The sequence below is a fragment of the Cebus imitator genome, unplaced genomic scaffold (assembly GCF_001604975.1).
Source record: "Cebus imitator isolate Cc_AM_T3 unplaced genomic scaffold, Cebus_imitator-1.0 Scaffold38, whole genome shotgun sequence".
Lineage (NCBI taxonomy): Eukaryota > Metazoa > Chordata > Mammalia > Primates > Cebidae > Cebus > Cebus imitator.
This window is the reverse complement of record NW_016107353.1, coordinates 2763575-2785074: the sequence shown is the minus strand read 5'-3', so window position 1 is coordinate 2785074 and position 21500 is coordinate 2763575. Positions and strand designations below refer to the sequence as shown.

General features: G+C 53.6%; 1 protein-coding gene across 1 annotated transcript in view; it reads right to left on the bottom strand.

The window, feature by feature from the left end:
* The window catches only part of CNTN2 (contactin 2), a 36255-nt gene extending 21835 nt beyond the window's left edge, over window positions 1-14420 (bottom strand). Inside the window, exons 1-2 of the mRNA XM_017525430.2 lie at window positions 14254-14420; window positions 4061-4214 (exon numbers count right to left, since the gene is read on the bottom strand). Of these exons, the coding sequence (XP_017380919.1) occupies window positions 4061-4130 (70 nt within the window). The 5' untranslated portion in view covers window positions 4131-4214; window positions 14254-14420. The remainder of the gene's footprint in view (window positions 1-4060; window positions 4215-14253) is intronic.
* Between the last annotated feature and the right edge of the window lie 7080 nt (window positions 14421-21500).

The window sequence follows — 21500 nt, the reverse complement described above, 5'->3', positions numbered from 1 at the left end:
GTGGGTCCTGGGGAAAGGGATCCCCATTAACCAATTAGCTCCTTTCCCAGCGTGCATCCAGCCGTCAGTCCTCTTCCAGGGGCAGGGGGTGGCCCCATGCTGCAGCTGAGGCCCTGCCCTGGCCCCCTGGGAGAGAGGGCAGCTGCTAGGCAGCTCTCAGAATGAGGCAGGAGGCAGGGCTCCCAGAAATGGCCCGGTGCAAGCATCCCTTGTGCCATTCTCCCTCACGGCCGCCCCAGGCCTCGGAGGTGGACGCAGCGGGCGGTGATGGTTTCATCTCGGCTGCAGAGCCCAGCTTAATCCCAAGTTAATGATGGTGGTGCAGGGTAGGAACCCCTGCCCCAGCTGGCACTGCTGGGAGGGGAGGCAAAGGAGAGGCTAGGGGGCAGCTGGGCTGCTGGGAACTGCCTAGTACAATAGCAGCTTCCAGGAACTCCGGGTGATGGTGGTGGCTGAGTGGGCTCAGGACATGCTGATGCATTCACACTCTTTCTTCCCAAGAAACCTTTCTCCTCTGCTCTCAGCCTTCCGCTCCGCCAAATACTCACATACACACCCCTCCCATCTCTCACTGCCATACATTTTCTTATGTGTATACTCATATCACACACACATTCGTACATATGCATCTCCCTAAGCTCCTCAAGTGGCCAGATGCATACATTTACGCACACATTCATGCCCCCCACCCCACACAGCTATCGATGGCCATGGAGACATTTATGTACAATCCCTGCATTCATAAGAATAAAAACAGGAACTGTGGAGTGCTGTTTATCCAACACCATGCTCCGCATTTCCTTCTCATAACCTCTTTACAAGATAGATATTACCATTTTCTTCTTGTCCTGATGTGGAAATCGAGAGCTAGAAAGCTTTGATAACTTGCCCCGGATCCCTCAGCGAGAAGGAGCAGATCTGGGGGTTTAGACCTTGGCCAGGCTGACCCCACCACCAGCATTCTTAACCCCAGTGTCCCTGACTCTTGACCTCTGTTTCCCATCGGAACCAGCAGAAGCCCTGCTCCATCTCACAGATAAGGAGTCAGAATCTCTTGAAGTGAGGCTTGGGAATCCAAGGCTTAGAAAATGCCTCTGGGCCAGGTGTGGTGGCTCACGCCTGTAATCCCAGCACTTTGTAGGCTGAGGTGGGCGCATCACCTGAGGTCAGGAGTTCGAGACCAGCCTGGCCAACATGGTGAAACCCCATCTCTATTAAAAATATAAAAATTAGCCGGGCATGGTAGCAGACGCCTGTGGTCCCAGCTACTCAGGAGGCTGGGGCTGAGGCAGGAGAATTGCTTGAACCCAGGAGGTGGAGGTTGACGTGAGCTGAGATTACGCCACTGCACTCCAGCCTGGGCAACAGAGCAATTCTTCATCTCAAAAAAAAGAAAAGAAAAGAAAAGAAAAGAAAAGAAAAGAAAAGAAAAGAAAATGCCTCTGGGCATTCTGCAGGGCAGCTGGGGTATGAGAGCTGGTCGCACTGTGCTGTGAGACTTTCTAGACACATTCATGATCCCCAGTGTGGCAGCACCCCTGTGCAGACACTTCACTTATACGTCTAGCCTCTCTGCCATCCACATCTACACACACACCCTCACACCCCACGCTTGCCTCCTCAGCTATGTACACACCCACCCACACATGTGCCTTCCCGAGTGTGTGCTTACACATGCACATGCAAAAACACACTCTCTGCCTGTAATCCCAGCACTTTGGGAGGCCAAGGCAGGCAGATCACCTCAGGTAAGGAGTTTGAGACCAGCCTGGCCAACATGGTGAAACCCCATCTCTACTAAAAATTCAAAAATTAGCCAGGTGTGGTGGCAGGTGCCTATAATCCCAGGCTGAGGCAGAAGACTTGCTTGAACCCGGGAGGTGGAGGTTGCAGTGAACCGAGATCATGCCATTGCACTCCAGCCTGGGGACAGAGTGAGACTCTGTCTCAAAAACTAACAAACAAAAAAACAACAAACAACAACAACATAACAGGCTCTCCCGGCAAGGCCAGCCCTTCCTTATTCTTGCTCCACATCCTCTCTGACTTTTTCTGATGCCCTTCCTGGTAACTCTTCCTGCAAACACCGGTGTCAGAAACCTTGCAGAGGAAGGGAGGTAGAGCGATGAGAAGGTGGAGGGGGAGGGAGCCTTGATGTCTCTCCTTGTACTGGAGTGCCAGGAATCCAAAGCTATATCCCAAGGATATAGCTTTTTCTTTCCATCGAGAAAAGCCCAGAGCTGAGGCACCTTCCCAGGAGGGGTGGGGGCCAGCGATGGGATTTGCCACTCCCGTCTCGCTCTGGAGCTCTGGGAGGTGGCAGACCAGATCCCAGCCCCTTGGCCACTGGCCTCGTGTGTCTCTGGGTGGGAGGACTTGCAGGCTGTCCAAACCCCTTGCCTCGGATGGTGTGGATACAGCATGGAGGTGTCCCTGAGGGAGGGGATGCTAGGATCCCAGGCGCCTCCCCTCTGCTCCTTCTTGGATGGGTGTCTCTGCTCTGTGCAGTTGAGGCTCCCCACCCCAGCAGCTCTTCCCAGTCTGGTGGACCCTGGGACAGGTAGCAAGGCCTGGGGGTCCCCCCCTACTCTGAGTGAATCCTATTTCCCTGCAGCCTCACTGACTTAGCTGCAGGATTGGGGAGCAGTTAGAACAGAATAAGAACGTTGGAAAGTATGCCAGTGGAGTCCTTCCCTCGTGAGACAAAGGACCTGAAATGCACCAGCTGTAGCCTTGCAGGGGGTGTGGGGTGGGGGAGGTGGAAACTGAGGTGCTTAGAACTCCAGAAGGACCATGGATGGTCCCACAGAGGTGTTTAAGGAGAAAAGAAGCATCTATTGATCTGAGCTGACAGTCAGGGCAGAGGCCAAGCAGTGCGTCCAGCAGACCCCTTAGAGCAGGAGGTGGCTGGGGACCTCCTTCCTGCCCTAGGACAGGCCAGCTGCCCGGCTTCTCTGGCCTGCCATGCTCTCGAGTCCAGCAGGCCTGTGCCTCTCTGCTTGCCCTCCTTACCCTCTTTTTCCCCTTTTGCCAGCCTCCCCCTGCCTCTTCTCCAAGCTGGAACCCTCCCTACCAGAGGAGAACCTGGGCTCCCTCCTCTGCAGCATCTTTTCCCACATCCTGTTCTACACTCAGTCCATTTGCTGGGATGCAGCGTTGCCTTAAGAAACCCTTACAAGGTTTTGTGGGATTGACCACTGTCGGCTCATGTCAGGGGACTACAGAGCCCTGACTGGGAGAACGCCCTGCAGTGATGGAAATGTTCTATGCTCTGTGCTATCCGATATGGCTATCGAACATTCGAAATGTGGCTAGTGCATTTCATCCCACACCTGAGGTAATTATTTTTATTTTTTATTTTATTTATTTATTTATTTTGAGACAGAGTTTCACTCTTCTTGCCCAGGCCAGAGTGCAATGGCACGATCTTGGCTCACCACAGCCTCTGCCTCCTGGGTTCAAGCGATTCTCCTGCCTCAGCTTCCCAAGTAGCTGGGACGACAGGCGTGCACCATCACACCCAGCCGATTTTGTATTTTTAGTAGAGACAGGATTGCTCCATGTTGTTCAGGCTGGTCTCAAACTCCCGACCTCAGGTGATCCGCCCACCTCGGCCTCCCAAAGTGCTGGGATTTACAGGCACAAGCCACTGCGCTGGCCGGAAATTATTTTTAAAATGGAATTGAATCTGAGTTGTAGTAGTCCCATGTGGCTATGACCTTCCATATAGGACAGTGCAGCTTTTGGGGCTACAACTCTGGGTGATACTGTGGAGCTCTGGCATGCCATCATCTTGCTGTGTGACCCAGGGCAAGCCACTTACCCTCTCTGGGTTATTCTTCCTTCATCTATAATATGGCAAAGACATTCCCTCTCTTCCTAAATTCAGAGGGAATGTAAGATCTACACATGGGAAATTTTAGCAAGGAAGCGGCCTCGGAAATCTAGTTGCTCCCACAATGCGAGCCAATGATTTCTGTAATCATCACCCAAATCACAGCAAAGATAGAATGCTATAATCATGCCTGCTGGGCTGCAAAGCCCAGATGAGTCCTCTTACCTGAAGAGGAGACAAGGGCCACAGCGGCTACCAGCAGCAGGTGTGGCTTCCTCCTGGCGGCTGTCCCCATGGCGGTGTCTGGGTGGAGGTGGGGATGGGAGGAGAAGAGCCTCAGCTCAGCTTGGGGACAGCCCAGCTAGAGTCTGAGAAGGACCTGGGGAGGCAGACAGACAGGAGGGCTCTGAGCCGAGGAGCACCCCTCCCAGCTCCAGGCACATCTGGGTCCGTAATGCTTTTACCTCGGCCTGGGGAGCTGCCGGAATTGCCCAAGCACTAATCCTCCCAGGGCCCCAGAGGAAGGGGCTTGGCTATTACCAAGAAGCTCTTCCTTGGGCTGAGTGCCTCCTACTGGTCCCCTGGGAGTCTGGCTCAGCCCTGTCCCCTCACAGCCCGAATTCCAGCCAGCGGGGTGCCGCTCAGGAAGTGAAAGCAGTGATTAATTGGGAGGCAAGAACGCACCTGCCCTCTCGCCCCGCCAGTCAGCTCTTGAGGCGGGGTCCGGAAGAGAACAGAACCCATTCCTGGGTAGGAAGTCGGTAACGTCTTCTCTGGGAGTTGGGCTTGGGGCCGACATTCCCCCACCCCTTCCCCTCAGCTGTCTGGGTGGGGGCTAATAAGCCCCTCTGGGAGCTGCCTTAAGTCTTCCAGCCTGTTCTCCTAGCATGGAGGAGGGAGTCTCACTGATTTGTCCACACCCTCCTACCAGTGGAATCATGACCTTGGCTCCATTAGCAATGCCCCCGACCAGATGGGTGAAGGGGCCCAGCAGGCCTTCGGGGCCAAAAGAGTTAATGCAGCTCCCAGAGGAGCCTCCCACTTGCACAGTGATGAGCTGAAACTTGGTTCAGTCCTTGAGTCAGAAGGCCTGTTTCAGTCTGAGAGATGGGGCCTCCGCTTGGGAGGCAAGAAGGGCAGGGCAGAGCCAGCCTCCCCTTCACTCCCAGTCCCTGGGAGGACTTTCTTAGTCCAGAATGTCAGGAGCCTGGCTTTCCAGTTATCAGTTATCAGAGTGAACCTGGGTCACTGGGCTCAGAGCCACCAGCTAGCCCAGTGGCAGATTCTGCTGCTCTGCTCTGCCTGCCTGCTTTGCAGAAACCTAAGTGCAGGGGGTGGGAGTCAGGGCTGGGGGAGAGAGCCTGGCTGGGGGCCCTTTCACCAACTGCCTGCAAGACCTGTCCCATCTCTGGATCTCAGTGTTCTGGCTCTGGTGATGCTCCCAGAATGCACAGTGGCCAAGGGCCTGGGAATGCTGTCTCCTGGATGGGGACACAGGTGGAGAAAGAAGGCTGCAGAGGACCTCAGATTGCTGCTCCAGCCTGTGCAGGGGCTGAAGGCCAGAGCAAGCTCAGGACCTGCCCTGTCTCACATCACACTATTCCCTCAGGAGGAGCGCTCCCAAACGCTTTTCACCTTCCACATCTGATCACCCCACAACGTTTTCCTGCCTCTTTCACAACCACAGCTGGTACCCAAAGGAGCTGGGGGGAAAGAAGGGAGAGGTGGCCCCAGGGCCCATCAGGAAGGATATGGGAAAGGGAGCTGAGAAGCTGGGTGTTTTGCCGGCAGTGGGGGGAGCCCATGGCACCCCCTCCACCCCGACTGCAGCCTCATATCCACTTTCCATTAAAAGGCAGAGTGCCCAGGTGCCACTTCTCCCTAACTACCTGCCCCTCCCTGTCCTCGCCACTCTCAGTTCCAGACTTGAACTCAGACAATCTGCACTTGCAGCCCCTCCGACATTTCCCCAGCACATCCATTTACATTCTCCTGTAATGCCTGTCCCAGGCAGGGCAGCCTCTCCTGCAAGGCTGTCCATGTCTCACCCCTGCCGGGAAATGCCTAAGATGCCCCTGTCTGCACAGAGAATTCACTCTGTTCTTGATATGAATTCACCTTTGGTATGCTGCCTATAGAACCCTGTCTGTCTCCATTAGAAGGTTCTGAGCTGCCCAGGGGAATGATCATGTTGTGTTAGTCCTGATATTACCTGTGCCTAGCAAAGTACCTGGCACGTCACGGTTGTTACTTGTATGTTGCATTTAAATGGTCAAGAACAACTGTGATTATATGCCTTCAGGAGCCAGTGAACACATGCGCGGGTTCACATGAAGGGGCTCACACACATGATCCGTGACTTACGATGGGCTTACATCCCGATAAACCCACGGAAAGTTGAAAATATTGTAAGTCAAAAATGCATTTAATACACTGATCTACTGAACATTATAGCTTAGCCAAGTCCACCTTAAATGTACTCAGAAGTCCAGGCGCCATGGCTCACGACTGTAATCCCAGCACTTTGGGAGGTCAAGGCAAGTGGATCACCCAAGGCCAGGAGTTCTAGTCCAGCCTGGCCAACATGGTGAAACCCCATATCTAGTAAGAATACAAAAATTAGCTGGGTGTGGTGCCGCTTCCTATAATCCCAGCCACTCAAGAGGCTGAGGCATGAGAATCGCTTGATCCAGGGAAGCAGAAGTTGTAGTGAACCAACATCTCGCCATTGCACTGCGCCTGGGTGACAAGCGCGAATCTCTGTCTCAAAAAAAAAAAAAATTACTCAGAACAGTTACATTCACCTGAAGTTGGGCAAAGTCACCAAATCCAAAGCCTATTTTCTAATAAAGTGTTGAGTATCTCATGTAACATATTAAAAACTGTACTGAAAGTGCAAAACAAATTAGTTGTTGGATACTTAAAGCGTGGTTTCCATTGGATGTGTATTGCTTTTGCACCACCGTAAATTTGAAACATTGTAAGTCAAGCCCCTATAAGTCAGGGACAGTCTGTACATGCCTGACAGGGCTGACCAGTGTCCAGTGCTTCCTGGGGGGCAACCTTAAGGCCAGACTCTCTCTCTCTCTCTCTGTCTCACACACACACTCTCACACACACATGCTCACATACACACATTCTCATACACATACATACACACATACACACACAATCACATATACACACACGTACACCCACTCACACACACTCACACACACACACACACACAAGCTCACATACACACACTCTCATACACACACACATACACACACAATCACATATATACACACTCACACACACATACACCCACTCACACACACTCACACACACACTCTCTCTCTTTCTCATACACACTGTCACTCACTCAGAGCTCTAGGGTCATCAGGGTATCTGGTCAGGGGAGATCACAGATGTATGCCCCTGGATGCTATACAAATGCAGGGAGTTATCCTCAGAATAGAGAGGTGCTGGGTCCTTCCAGGGTTTGGAATCTGATGAACAGGGTTGGTAATATTGACTTCATCTCTAAACAGCTTTGTGAGCTTGGACAAGTTAATGCCCCTTGTGAAGGCTCAGTTTTCCCATCTGCAAAGTGGAGATTTAACGTGCACTTTACAGAGTTCTTTGGAGGGTTCTGTGAGGTGCTGGAATGTACTACAGTGGTTTTCGAATTGCTGTGAAGTGAGCTTGGACAAGTTAATGCCCCTTGTGAAGGCTCAGTTTTCCCATCTGCAAAGTGGAGATTTAACGTGCACTTTACAGAGTTCTTTGGAGGGTTCTGTGAGGTGCTGGAATGTACTACAGTGGTTTTCGAATTGCTGTGAAGTGAGCTTGGACAAGTTAATGCCCCTTGTGAAGGCTCAGTTTTCCCATCTGCAAAGTGGAGATTTAACGTGCACTTTACAGAGTTCTTTGGAGGGTTCTGTGAGGTGCTGGAGTGTACTACAGTGGTTTTCGAATTGCTGTGAAGCCTTGGGGGTGTTTGGACCTGTCTCAGGGCCACCGTGGGAGGCTATCGAGAGAGGATGGGGCTCCAGGCTCCTTCCCCACTCCAGCCAGAGCAGCTCCACTTGCATCTGCTTAACTACTAGACTTTCCTATGAAGTTCCCTTTAAACAAAGGGCTCCATGGCTCCAAAAAGTTGAAAAATCACCTCGCTGGCACTGGTGTGCTGCATCCTGATGCCTGGCACGGAGAAGGTGCTCAATCATCGTTTGCTCCCTGCTCTTTGCCGGCCTGCCAGTCCTGGGAGCTCACTGGGGACAGGGCCGGCCAGGGGAGGAGCCTGGGCTCCAGGGACTTGTATTGAACGTGCCAGAGCAAGGCAGAGACAGATGACCAGGGGCTGGAGACTCTGGGATAGCCTCTGGGCAGATTCCTACCTGGAGTCCCCAGCTCCCACAGGAGTGCTGGTGAGAGCAGGGTGTGTGTGTGCGTGTCTGTGTCCCGGTGTGAGTGGATGTGATGCTTGTGGGTATCTGTCATGTCTATATGTCCCTGTGTATATGTGTGATCTGATCTTTGTGTCTGCATGTATGCATGTGTCTATGTGTCTGTGTATGAAGATGTTCGGTCTCTGTGTGTGTGTGTGTGTCTGTGTGTGTGTGTGTGTGTGTCAGGTGTGAGGACACAGCCCCTTGCCTTGTTTCCCTGCAACCCACCAGGAAGTCTGCATCTTAGATCCTTCCCCTCCTCCTCCAGTGGTCAGAATTGTCTGTTACTATTACCATAAGTAATTACCATGGGCAATCACAAATAATCCAGCCCAAGGACCCTGGGTACCCTCCAGGGGTCTAGACGCACAGCCTTTGAGGAGATTTCGGGGGATGGGCCGGGATCCAGGAGCACATGGGGTTGCCCTCAGGGAGCACTGGGGACCCATCCGCCTCATCAGATGTGTTTTAAGCTCCATTGTGTGCCACAGCCTTGGTTGAAAAAACTCTCTCTCTCTTTCAGAGTCTGGGCTAAGTGTTGGAGCTCCTTGCCTCCCTCAACATGAGGCAGCTGGCGTCCAGTCCTGCCCACATTCACTTCCATCACAGTATGATTGACCATGTGCCGGGCACTGTGCTAAGCACAGGGGAGACAGTAATAAAATGACCGCCGCTATGGGGCTCCCTGACCAACGGAGTGCAGTCTAAGATGTGCTTGTGAGTTCACCGATCAGTCACCTCCCCATACCATCTGCCCTATTATGTGCTCTAGAATGCCCAGCATGGAGGAGGCCTTTTTGTCAGGAGCAAGCCTGGAGTGGAGCTATGCCAGGCCTTGTGAGCCCTGAGCCAGCCAAGCCTCGCCCAGGCCAGCTGCCCTGGTGCAGGGGTGCAGGGACAGGCTGGCACAGGCGATCACGGGCTGTCACCAGCAAAAGCTGGTCCTGCGAGGCACCAGCACATGGGAGAATGGACCATTGGGGGTTCAGGGGCACTGGGGGAGCTGGCTGAATTGTCAGGGCCCAGGAAACGAAGGGCCAGGGGGACAGCTGGGGGACAGCAGGCTGTAAGTGGGGCTCCGGCACACGGCAGGGTGTTCCGGGATAAGGCCCCTGCATGGAGCTAGTCAGAAAATGAAAGGTATACCCCCATCCCAGAGTGCTGCCTACTGGGATGCCCAGATCCTGGCCCTGAATCTCTCTCCCCTTCTCCCCAGTAACGGTGATTGGAGAGCAATGAGAGATTTGGCAACTGCCTATGGATGGTGGTAGTGAAGGGGAGTTTGGGGCCCAGCTGTGGGCAGAGACGAAGTGATTTATTATTCACCTACAAAGTACTCGAGGAGCCCCACAGGTCCCCGCTCGGCCTCTATCCTGCAGCGCAGCACACTGGTTAACAGGGCAGGCTATTGGGTCAACCTGCCTTGTGCTGTCTAGCTAATATAACCCTAATAAAACTAACTAGTATAACCCTGGTTATCACAGTCATTACTTAACCTCTCTGAGCCTCACTCTCCCGTCTGCAAGATGGGGATGAGAAGGGTGGGACCCGCCTCACCGGACTGCTGTGAGGTCAGCACCATCACAGCCCACGGTGAGTGCTCAGGAGAGATCAGATCTTAGAACTGAGAAATCTCACGGCCCTCCTGTGCCTGCGGCCACTGTGCCCATCTGGTTTACTTCTATACAACCACAATGTCTAGGCTGCACTCATGTATTTAAGAGACTGACAAACCCACAATCTCCTGGGCAGGCGCCCCCCTCCTCTCACGCCCCACAGGTGCAATGGTCATAGGTAAGCACTAGCACACCACCCCAGACTAGGGCACAAGGACACAGCCCCCATGACAGAGTTATACCTGGTACAATGTGCTCAGGGGGGCACATGGCCGGGACGGACACTCCCAAGCAGGTACTCCTTCTCAACCGCCCTCACCTCCTGCCTGGCAGGATCTAAGATCAGCACCCTTTCCTTTGCCTAGGACAGGAATTGCCTCCTGGGACAGCACCCATCGTGCTTTAGGAAGGTCTGGACCATCCCCATGCCTCTTTGGTCAGGACAGGGCTCTGTGGTGGTGTGAGTGGGGGCTGCTAGGATCTCAGAATGCCAGGCCAGGCAGCAGCTGGCAGGGTCGGGGTGAAGGATTGTGACTGAGGGGTCTCTGTGGTACCCTATGCTAGAGACATCCTTAGGGCAGATATGGGGGCATAAGGACCTCCTCAGCCACAGTGGGAACCAGGGGAGCTATGCGCCCTGTCCCTCCTTAGCCCTCTCTGTGTGCTGCTCAGCTCTCTCTGCAGGCTCTTTGTGATTGCAGCTGCTTCCCGGAGGCCCAGCCCTGGTGCTGACGTGCCCTCTGGGGAGAGCTGTGGCTCCCAGGCTCATGGGTTTGTCTGAGCTTCCAGCATTGGGCAGGGGGGAATCTGGCCCTTGATCTGAGCCTAGAGTCTCTGCCCCTGCAGGAGAGACCCACTCCAACAGAGAGGCCCTTTAAAGAAAGGAGTGGACAGAAGGGGAGAGGCTTTCATCCTCCTAGGAAGCTCAGGATCAGGAGCCCACCACTCCTAGACCTTAGGTTTTCCTACTTGCCTGCCCTGCTGTGTGTGGGGTGTGGGGCAGTGAGTGAGGGCTTTGGAAGAAGGATCCCTTGTTGAGATGCCAGGCATAAAAACAATGGTTTCAACTTGTTTCTGAAGAAGCAAATCAGGAAAAATTTCCTCACGCATTAGCAGAGCAATTTCTGTATGTCCTCCCAACTCTGGTGAGAGGAGGTTCCTCCAGTTCCTAGACAGCTTCCTCCAGGGTGGTTCACAGCTTCAGCCTGGTGGGGGTGGGGGCCAACTTGCTGCTCCTCTCAAGCTAGTTTCATTTGGATTTGGGGTCCAGATCAACTTTACCTATTGGGCAGCACTGCAGGAAGGCGCAGGGTGGGAGAACCCTTTGGGCCCTTGAGGTGGCAGGCACTGAGAAGATGTGAGCTTGGGCTGGAGGCAACCCAGCAGGTTTGACTAGATGGGGGTGTGTGAGGAGCTGGGGTTGACTTCCCCATCTAAGTAGGGAACCGAATGGCTCATTAGGTAAGAAGGACGCTGAGATGCGTTTGGGCCTGAGTGTGTCCTGGGATAGGTGTTCAGGTTTTGCGTGAGACATCACACACCTTGCTTTCGTTTGCATCCTCTTTGGTAAACAAAGAAACACGGGCTAATCTTCTAGCAAGGAATCATGGAACTGAAGAAAGGACTTCTTTACTCCAGGATGGTTACCATCGGGACACAGAGCCCACAGAAACTCCCATAAATGCTCCAGGTTATCAGCAGCTCCTGGGGTCGGTCTAGATTAGGGATTGTAGTCCTGAAGGATGAGGGGTGGCTAGCATGATGTGGGAATGAAAAGGACGTCTGTCTTCTCATGGATTCCTGAGTCACATCCACATTTTACATTTGAAAGAGGATTACTAGACGTTGGAAGAAATTTCCAGGGTCAACCAGCCCAACCTTTGCCTCTAGGCAGGACTCTCTACGCTTGGACTAGACCCCAGTTCTCCACATCATCCTTAGAGTCATCTGAAAGGAGATTGTCCCATCTCCCTATGGCTCATCCTTCTAGCCAAGAAGTATCTCCTGCAGTCTGACTTAAGTCCCTCTGGCTTCTTGGCGTATTCTTTGCTCTGGTTCTTCCTCCCCTGTGTATCAACCACCTCTTCCCCAACCCCCTGGCTCTGCCCTAGGAATCCCTCCAAAAATACAAATACCACCCACACTCAGGCTTAGAGATTGTCTTTGAAATACGCTTTCTCACCAACGTTTGGCTTAAGGAGGTTTCTGAAGAGGGGACGATGTATTCTCCAAACCACCCCAAATGCATTGCTTCCCTGGTGGCTTCAGAGGCAGAAAGGATGCCTTGGGGTGCACCTGTCTATGTACATGCTCCTAAGGAGTAAGCGTGGTCAGCCAGAGAGGAGATGCGCAACCACCCATTGAGCACCATTCCTCGGAGGCCCATCCCACATGCGTCTCTATTTGAACAACTGCTGGTAGAGAAGGTGCTGGAATGGAGTTGCATAAGGAGTGAAATCTGGCAGGGGAAATGGTGTGGGGGAAGGCTGAGGGCTGAAGCCGGTGGAATACACACGAACAGAGAAGGGAGTGCGAGGAACAAGGGAGTAGAGGAAGGGAGGAGAATGAGAGAGAGAGAGAGAGAGAGAGAGCCGGGAGCTAGAGCAGGCTCCTGGAGTCTGGGGCATTCATCTCCACGAGCACTGTGCCTCTTATTCCCTCACCACTCATGGTGTGAGCACAGTGGTCTCTGCGCCTGTGAGGCAGGTGGACCTTGGGTGACTTTGACATCATCAGCTCGGGGACTTCTCCTGTCTGTCTCACCTCCTGCCTCCCTCTTACCGGCTAAGGACTCCCATGGGATATTAGGAAGGACTTTGACCTTGTGGCAAAAGCCCTGTCAGTGGTTCTGCAGCTTGGCTAGGAAGGGGTTAACTGGTGGGCACCCTGGGGAGGGGCATGGATGCTGCTGTCTTTAAGGGGAGGGCTCTCTATGTCCAAGGCCAGGAGTGAGGGCACCTGTTGTGACCTCCAGGCTGTCTCTCTGCCCCACCCCCCGGGAGATGCGTTCACAGCAGCCTCTCCCACAGGTGGCCCACCGTTTGCTGCACTCGCTCTCCAGTGGCTCATCCGGCCTCTCTGAGTGGGACCAGGAGGCAGAGTGACTCCGAGGCTAAGTGAGCTGAAGGGTCTCTGGCCAGAGGGTTGGAAGAGGAGGCCGAAACTGTTGCCCAGACGAGACCAGAACATCACCTGTGCACTGGGTTACTTGGGCCGTTCCTCCTCCCACCTCCTTCCGAGCAGAGGGAAAAGATGCTGAAACCCACCTTTCTCCAGGGCTGGGCCATGGCATGCACACCCCACTCCCTCCTGGTCTCACTGCATCCCCCCACCATCACCCCAGGACACAGGCTCAGCCCCCAGTGGTCTGGGGCTAAAGGGCCCCGAGTAGCTCACAGGCACTGCCTCCTCCACGCCCCGCCGCTTCCCAGACCTGAGAGCCCCTCTTGGAGAAGGTGACAGGATTCAGCTCTGGACACTCACTGGCTGGGGCTGCCCCCACCTTTAGCCCATTATGTAAGCCCCATGGGGCTGGGCAGAAGGGCTGCCCTCTCTCCAGAACTCCCCAGCGCTGTCCCTCCCCCTCTCATACCACTCTGACCCCAGCCCCTTTTCTTACTGAAAAGCCAAACTTTGTGCAAATCCTTCCCTTCCACTAGTGAGGATGGAGGGGAGGGATCTAAGGAGAAGCTAAGGTTGGGAGGGGGAAGGGAAGAAAAGGAATTTCAGCCGGTGGCCCCGGCCTCTCATCCTTTGGGATGTGGCTGGCCTCAGGACTCTCCTCCCTGCGTCCCAGCTCCTGGACAGGCCTTTGCCCAAACTTGTGCTCCACTCTCCCCTCTCTTTCCCACAGCCGCCCCCTCCGTCCAACTGAAGCAAGACTTTGCAAAGAGGTCACCCTGCAGAGGTAGACCCTGGCTGACCTCAAATCTGGGGACTCCGGCTCAATTCCATGCAGAGATTCTGGGGCAGGCCAGGGCCCAGGGCCTGGCCGTGTGGACTGTTCCTGTCCTGGACCAGGAGCCCGGGGCTGGCCCAGGAGAAACTACCCTCTCCGCAGGCAGCTGCCCCTGCCCCCTGGTCAACTCGAATTCCTGGACACACTCTTGGGGTCCCGCTTTTCGGCCAGGCTCGGCCTGAGAGAGCCATGCGGGATGACGCCCACGTAGACAGGGCGGAGGGGAACCCCAGCAGCCACCCTGCGGCCGAGGGGAGAAGTCAGAATGGCCCCAGCCGCCCAGTGTTCCCGTCCCTGCCCCCTCCCAAGTTGCAAGGGGGATATTTACAGGAACTGAGCCGGGAGCCCCGGCCCATAACAGCGCGCCGGGAAGCCCCTGGGCTGGAGGAGACAAAAGCGGTTGGCACCTACCTGGGCAAGAGAAGGGTGTTGGCTGGAGCAGGTGGACTCTGCCCGAGTCGGTGAGCCGGGGCCGGCCGGGCCGCCAGCCCCTGGGCCGCCCTGCTCTGGGCCCTGCCGGCCTCAGCCGCTCGCTGTCCGGGTGCGGCGGCGGCCGCGGCGGCGGTGGCGGGTGAGGGCGCGTGTGTGTGAGCGCGCCCGGAGCCACTGCAGCATCTCTGCATCAAGATGTGCTCCTCCCTCTCCCAGGCTCCGCTCACTGGCTGGCTCCGGTCCTCAGCCAACGCTCGGGGGCCCTGGAGATGGCTTCCTTCTGCCCCCCTCCCACCCCCCTTCCGTCCCCACCCTCCTGGCTTTACCTCATTTGCTGTCATTTAAGGACCAGGGAGCGAGCCCAGCGCGCGTCTTCCATAATGCATGGGCGGCTCAGGACAGGCCGCGGGGCGCTGTCTGGCCCGCCTGTCCTCCCGGCCTCGCCCAGACCCACTTCTCGTCCCCATGCCCAGGGCTGAAGGGGCAGGAGGGGGGCGGGGTGAGGCGGGGAAAAGAAAGTGGCTGTGACTCCTCAAACCCTAGAGACCCATGGAGCCAAAACTCCCTGTTTCCCCAGAAATCCCCTATTCGAGGAAGAGATCCAAATCAGAAATCCGAGCTTGCTGTGTGGGGCAAGTGGGAGGGAGGGGCTGTCTCTGTTGCCCGGTCCACCCCCTGTTCCTCTTCACTGTTTCCCTTGTTCAAAAGTAGCCGGAGCTTTTTGTCAAAATATCCAAATAGCAGAGGACATTTAAAAACACATAGTGAAAGTCCCTCAACCACTACTGTTAATACATTTAAGTACATGCCCCCAGATTTATTATTTTCATGTATACAATTACATGGGTTATTAGGGTTATATCATGCAAATAGGATTACCCGAAACAGTAGGACTGGCAAAACGCTTTTGAATGTGTAACTGATCTTGGACACTTGCACATCAGTATGTTTGGATCCAATCCCATTTTTAAGCAACCAGCAGTGTGATGTCATGAAAAGCTCCTTGGATTAGGGGTCTGGATGTCTGAAGTGTACTCTGGGCTCTGCAACTGACTGACTATGTGTACTTGGCTGGGTGCCCTGCCCTCTCTGAGCCTCAATAGTACCCGAAGGGATTAAAAATGGATACAGCCCTGCCAACTCTGAAATTCTAAGTGCTCATCCCAGTCATCGGTACATTTCTTCTGCCCTGCTCCTGTCACACGGGGGAGTGCCCAGGAAGGCTGTGGCCCGGAGGCAGAGGGACCAGCCATCTGCAGCACCAGTCGGCCCTGTCAGGCTGTCACTCTTGTCTCACCCCCCTCTGATCTGCCTGCTGTCCAGCTTGCACAGGCAAGACTGGTGAGCAGTCCAGATGCTGCAGCAGCTGGCGGGGCCAGGCCAGCCTCGCAGTTTTAAATGAATATACCTGTCAAATGTGGATCACGGCTCTGTGTCTTCCTGAGTGGATCAGGTCCTGGGGACCTGGGCCAGAATGAGAGGGTCTGGAAAAGGTGAAAAAGTCGGGGAGGTTCTGCCGCTCAGCCTCCAAGGCTGGAATGTCTGCCCAGGTCCCACATGCACTCCTCCCCTTTCTGCACCCCTCCAAAGGGCTTGCCCAACTTGGGAGACAGTCTTCTTTGTTCCTGATGGGGAGGACTTTGATTTTGCTAATGATCTTTCTTAGATAACTTTGAATGCTGCTATGCAGACAGACACATCAACCCCTTGCCAGGATAGCCTTCCCTTCCTGCCCGTGCCCATACTGTCCTTGTCTGTCTGTCTGTATGTATGTCTGAGGGCTGGCACCTTGCCTCTGAGCTCCTGAGGTGAACCTTTGACACCACTCAAGTCAGTATGGGCTCCAAAGAGAGCAGACCTCCAAGCAGAAAACGGCAGAAATAGGTCCCTGCCAATAAAAGGATGCTATGTCTGCTGCAGGGGGCTGACGGGCCAGGAAATTGGCTGGCCCAGGAGCCAACGGTCTGGAAATGCTTGCAAGGATTGCTTTAGATGGAGACAGCTGTCTTTGTGACTCGATTTTAGGAGAGCTGCTGCCTTGTGGTGGGAGCTGGACCTGTGGGGAGGGTCATCAGCATAGGTGACTTGGGTCCCAAAGACTCCCAGATCTCAGTGTAACCAGCATGCTCCATGTGGACTCCGGCAGACACAATAAATGAAAACAAGAGCATTTGCCAAGCCTAGACTTGGATGGGGAGACTGTTCCCAAAGTCTCATCTTCTCACTTGTCTGAAGCTCTCAGCTAAGTCTGGTATGAATGAGTTTGGGAGGATTAGGGATCTACGCGCCAGTCTCTGAGATGCTCCTGTTCCCAAGGAGTTAGTGGGGTGGGCATTTTGGGGGTGCAGGCTGAGTTTTGCTTGTGGGGCCCATTAGTTTGATAATAACAGAAATAAATATCTGTTTTGAATGCCTCCCGTATACCAGGAGCTGTGCTAAATGCTTTACCTGAATTACTTGGCCAAGAGGTCCATGTTATTATCCTCATTTTTCAGATGCTGCTCAGTAAGAGTAAGGAACTTGCTCAAAGGAAACAGTAAACAAATGGAAGCCTGGGCAACGTGGCAAAACCCCGTCTCTACAAACACACACACACACACACACACACACACACACACACACACACACGAATTAGCTGTAATCCCAGCTACCTGGGAGGCTGAGGTGGGAAGACCACCTGAGCCTGCAGTGAGCTGTGATTGTGTCATGGCACTCCAGCCTAGATGACAGAGCAAGGCCTGCGGTCGGCCTCCAGCATCCTGGCTTAACCACTGTGCTGTGGACTCAGATATCTATTGTCTGTTATTTTGGGGTGGGCAAAATAGGGCACAGAACAGTTTCCCCTCCTTTGGTGACAGCCAGAGTCCAGAATCTTCAGTGCAGTTGACCATAAGGGCCCCCTCTCCTTTCTGTGGCTGATGGATATGGCTCCATGTTGTCCAGAGCTGGGCCCCCTATCTCAGAGTTGAGTCCCCAGAGACTTTCAAACAGGGCAAGAAAGGGCCAGCTGAAGACAATCAGAGGGCTAATCAAGTGGCTTATAAATTTGTCTGCAAACATGTGGTGCTCCCTTGGTGGTAGTGGGAAGGGGTCAGAAGGCATTTCGAGGGCCACCCAACCCTGCCTAGACCATCTGCGTCTTCCTACTGTAGCTGCACAAGATTGATAGCAATGGAGTCCAGTGGGTCACCAGCCAATCAAGAAGGGACCTCTAGGCCCCGTCCCTGGGGACAAGAGCGGAGGAGATGAGACCCTGCCATGGCCCCAGGATGCTGCAGCTTTGCCATCTCTTTCCTCACCAGTCCCCAGCCTCACCTCTCCTTTCCTGGCCTTGCCAGCCACCAGCATCTTTGCCTCTGCTTCCAGACCCCAGACACTTTTCCTGGGAGGTCACGTATTTATGGAGCAGCTCCTCTGCCTGGAATGTAGGGATCCAAGAGCCAGGGGATGTGGTCTTCAAAGTGCCAGTGACCTTTCTGGAAGCAGTGTGACAGTGGTAACAGGACCATCCATGCACAGCTCTGGGGGAGACTGATATGGCCGTGCGGCAAAGCTTTGCAGACAGACCCGTTTGACACCCAGTCCTGCTAGTGAGGAGCTATGAGGCCATGGGCGAGCCACATACCTCTTCACCCAGAATATGGGGATTAAAACACATACCTCACTGAGTTGATGTGAGCATTGAATTACACGTGAAGTATCTAGCACAGCAGGTGCTCGATAAATGTCAGTATTTCCCTTTTGGGATTTAGCCTCCTCCATCTGTAAAACAAGGATATGAGGCAGAGCAGGAGGGGCTGCAAGTGGTTGGGGTGGCTGTGGATTTGTAGTCAAGAGAACTGGACTCTGTCCGAGCTCTGTCACTCCTACCTGGATGACACCGGGCAGGTAACAGAATGACACTTAATTGCCCTGAGAATTCATTTCTTCAGTAAAATGGGAATAATCCTACTCCTATTTAGTATGGTAGTGAAGATATGTAAATTAAACATAACAGTTTTTCAAAGCACTTTGAATTGCCAGGTGTCATATAAATACTGATGGTCATTCCCTCAGTTCTGCAGTCTAGAAGGTAGGGATTATCTCATCAGTCTGTATTCTCCCCGTCCCCCACCCTCCTGCTTAGCACGCCTGGTGCATAGTGGAGACTCAATCAATACCGTTGACTGGGTGACTGAATGAAGGAGACTAGCTACAGTAACCATTCAGAGGATGAGGAGAGAGGGAGGTAGGATGTGGGTGAAGGTTTCAGTGGGGGTGGGTGGGTGGGTGCATCTTGAGTTGAGCCTAGATGGACAGAGAGGAGGTAGGGAATGCGTTTCTGGCCTGGGGGCACATGATGTGGCAGGAGCCAAGACGTGGGGCCTGGGAAGAGCCTGATTTGCGTAATGCCTGGAGGAGCCACGTTGACCTAGTAGGGGTGCTGGAAGGAATATCTCAATGCCCTGTCTGCATTTGCCTTCCTAATTTCGCGGGAGGATCCAGAGGGGTCTGTGGCCCGGAGGGGCCTAATTATTCTCTTTGCCATATGAACCCAGGGCTCTTGGAGCTCCTTTTTCAGGCTTATAATAGACGATGCTAATGTCATTATTAATATTTAATAGTAATGATGCTAATAATGCCCTGCATTTATGTGGTCTCTCTCCAAAGAGCTCAAAGAACCCTGAGTTCTTTTTTTACGAAACAATTTGGCTAGTGTGGAAGGTGGGAGGGTGGGAGGGCAGGGCAGTAGAGAGGGATTGAGTCGCAGGGAAACCAAAGCCAGAAAGGTGAAATGATCAGGCCAAGGTCACAGAGCAGTGGGGGTAGGACCTGGTGTGTGGGTTCCCTGCCTGGAGCTCTGTCCCTGACTCCCCCAAGTCATCTGGGTCTAAGGAGGATGTTCCTGGTGGGATATCTTTTGGTCCTGGTAAGAGCCGTGCCATCCAGAGGGCATGAGAGAACAGTCTTGGGGGCAGCTGTGAGCCTGGAAGTGGGCTGGGCTGAAGAGCAGATAACCTCTGGGTCTGTCTGTCCTTTACTAAGCCTGCCCAGGTGGCTAATAGGTAGCCATGGGACATGGGAGGTAGAAGGGGCAGGTGGGGACACTGGAGTCCTTTACTAGATTCTGCAGGTCTCCCTGAGCCTTAGGCCAGACCCCTATTTTCCAGGATCTCTGCATGTCTGATACACAATCTCTTGGAAGCAGTTTCAACCAGCCCATGTCAGTCAGTGTGGAATCTTAGGGCTGCTGTGTAGCGTTATACAGAGAACTCCTTCATGGAAGAACAGTGTCAGTGGTGGCCCCAGGAAGGAGACAGTGCAGAGTGGTGTGGAAGGCCTTGGAGTCAGACAGAGCTTGATTCCAGTGCCACCCATTTTATTGATAGGCTGTATGATCATAGACTTCTAAGACTCAGTTTCATCATCTGTAAGGTGGAGCTCTACTTCAAAGGGCTGTGTGGGTCAGCCAAGGTGCAGTAAACATGTTGGACAGTAGTGAAGGGGACAGCAGGCACTTCAAGCTTCTGGCATCAGGGGAGGGAGTGTCCAGCGTGGGTGATGCCAGCAGTTGCGTCCTGGCTGGACGTCACCCAGATGTGACCTCAGCCTGTCTCTGCTGGCTGGCCTTCGTTGGCTCCTGCCCATTTCTCAATTGACTTTAGTCTTTCCATTGATTCTGTGATCGACTTGATAGCCTTTGGTGAATTCCATTTCTGTTTACAATGGCCAAAGTCTATCGATGCTGCCTGCAACCGAGAACCTAGACCGACTCAGGACTGAAAGCTTCTCGCACAGTGTTTGGTATGAAAGATGTGCTCAATAAACAATAACTGGAAATTGTTAGAAAATATTACGTTCATCTATCCCTCCATCTATACCTACACACGTCCATTTAACAAGCAAATGCCAAGTACCTCTTGTATCAGGTATTGCACCAAGTGCTGGGGATACAGAGGAGAATCAGGCACAATGAGTGCTCACGAGGAGCGTACAGTCTCATGGTGGGACTGACATGTAAAAATAATCAGAATCCAATCCTGTGAATGCTATAACCCAAGTTGGCACGAAGTATCACAGAGGGCTATCTATCTGCTTTGGCCTAGTGAGGCTCAGGAATGAGAAAATATTTTAACAGTGTCTTGAAGGAAGACTCTGAGTTTACCATGTAGACCCGTTGTCTGTGGTACGAGCTGGAGGAGGCAGGGAAGAGACGGTGCCAGGAAGAAGCAGCAGCCTGTGCAAAGGTGACGGCATGGCAGGTTTGGAAGGGAGTCGGTCAGCATGTCTGGAGTTGAGGGTGCAAGGAAGGGGTGAGGCTGGAGGATTAGGCTAGGGCCAGTCCATGGTGAGCATTAAGCCCTTGGGGGCTTTATCGAGGGCAATGGGGGACTGTTGGAAGGATCTGAGCACGTAAGCAACACGTTCAAGGCTGAGACTTGTGCTTTGAGGAGTCCACTGTGGGGTGGCAGGGAGGGTGGAGTGCGCAGAGCAGACACCTACCAGGAGGTTGGGAGGCTGGCAAGTCAGGCATTGCAGCAGGTCATAGATGAGGTGACAAGGACCTGGAAGGGTCCTTCGACACGGCGTTCAGACCTGTGCTGGCTCAGCCACAGGTCTTCACTTGGATGCCCATGGCCTCTCATGTCACCACAGGGGATTTGAACCCCCACCTGTGATGGTCAGCTTTAGGGGTCAACATGGCAAGGCTATCACACACAGTCATTTAATCAGACACAAATCTAGGTGTTGCTGCGAAGGCATTTTGTAGACGTGGTTGATATCTTCAGTCAGTTGGCTTTAAGTGAGATTATTCTCAAAAATGGAGGTGGTCTTCACTCCATCAGTTGAAAGGCCTAAGGAGCACAAAGCGAGCTTTCCCTGAGAAATAAGCAATTCTGCCCCGAGCCTGCAGCATCAGTTTGTGCCTGAGAGTTTCAAGGCTTGCCCTACACAAAACAGACTTGCCAGCCCTCAAATGGTAAGTCAATTTCTTGAAATAAACTTAATAAACCCAATCATAAAACCTGACTGATACACGCTTTTGCCCTCTCTAGCTGCTCCTTCTGGGTTCTTTGCTGTCTTCGTAACTTGGGCTGCTAACAGAATGCCACAGACCGGGGTGCCGAAACAATGGAATTGTATTGCTCACGGTTCTGGAGGCCGAAAGGTCCAGGACGAAGGCATCAGCAGATGTGGCTGGTGAGGGCTCCCTTCCTGGTGTGCAGATGGCCATCTTCTCGCTG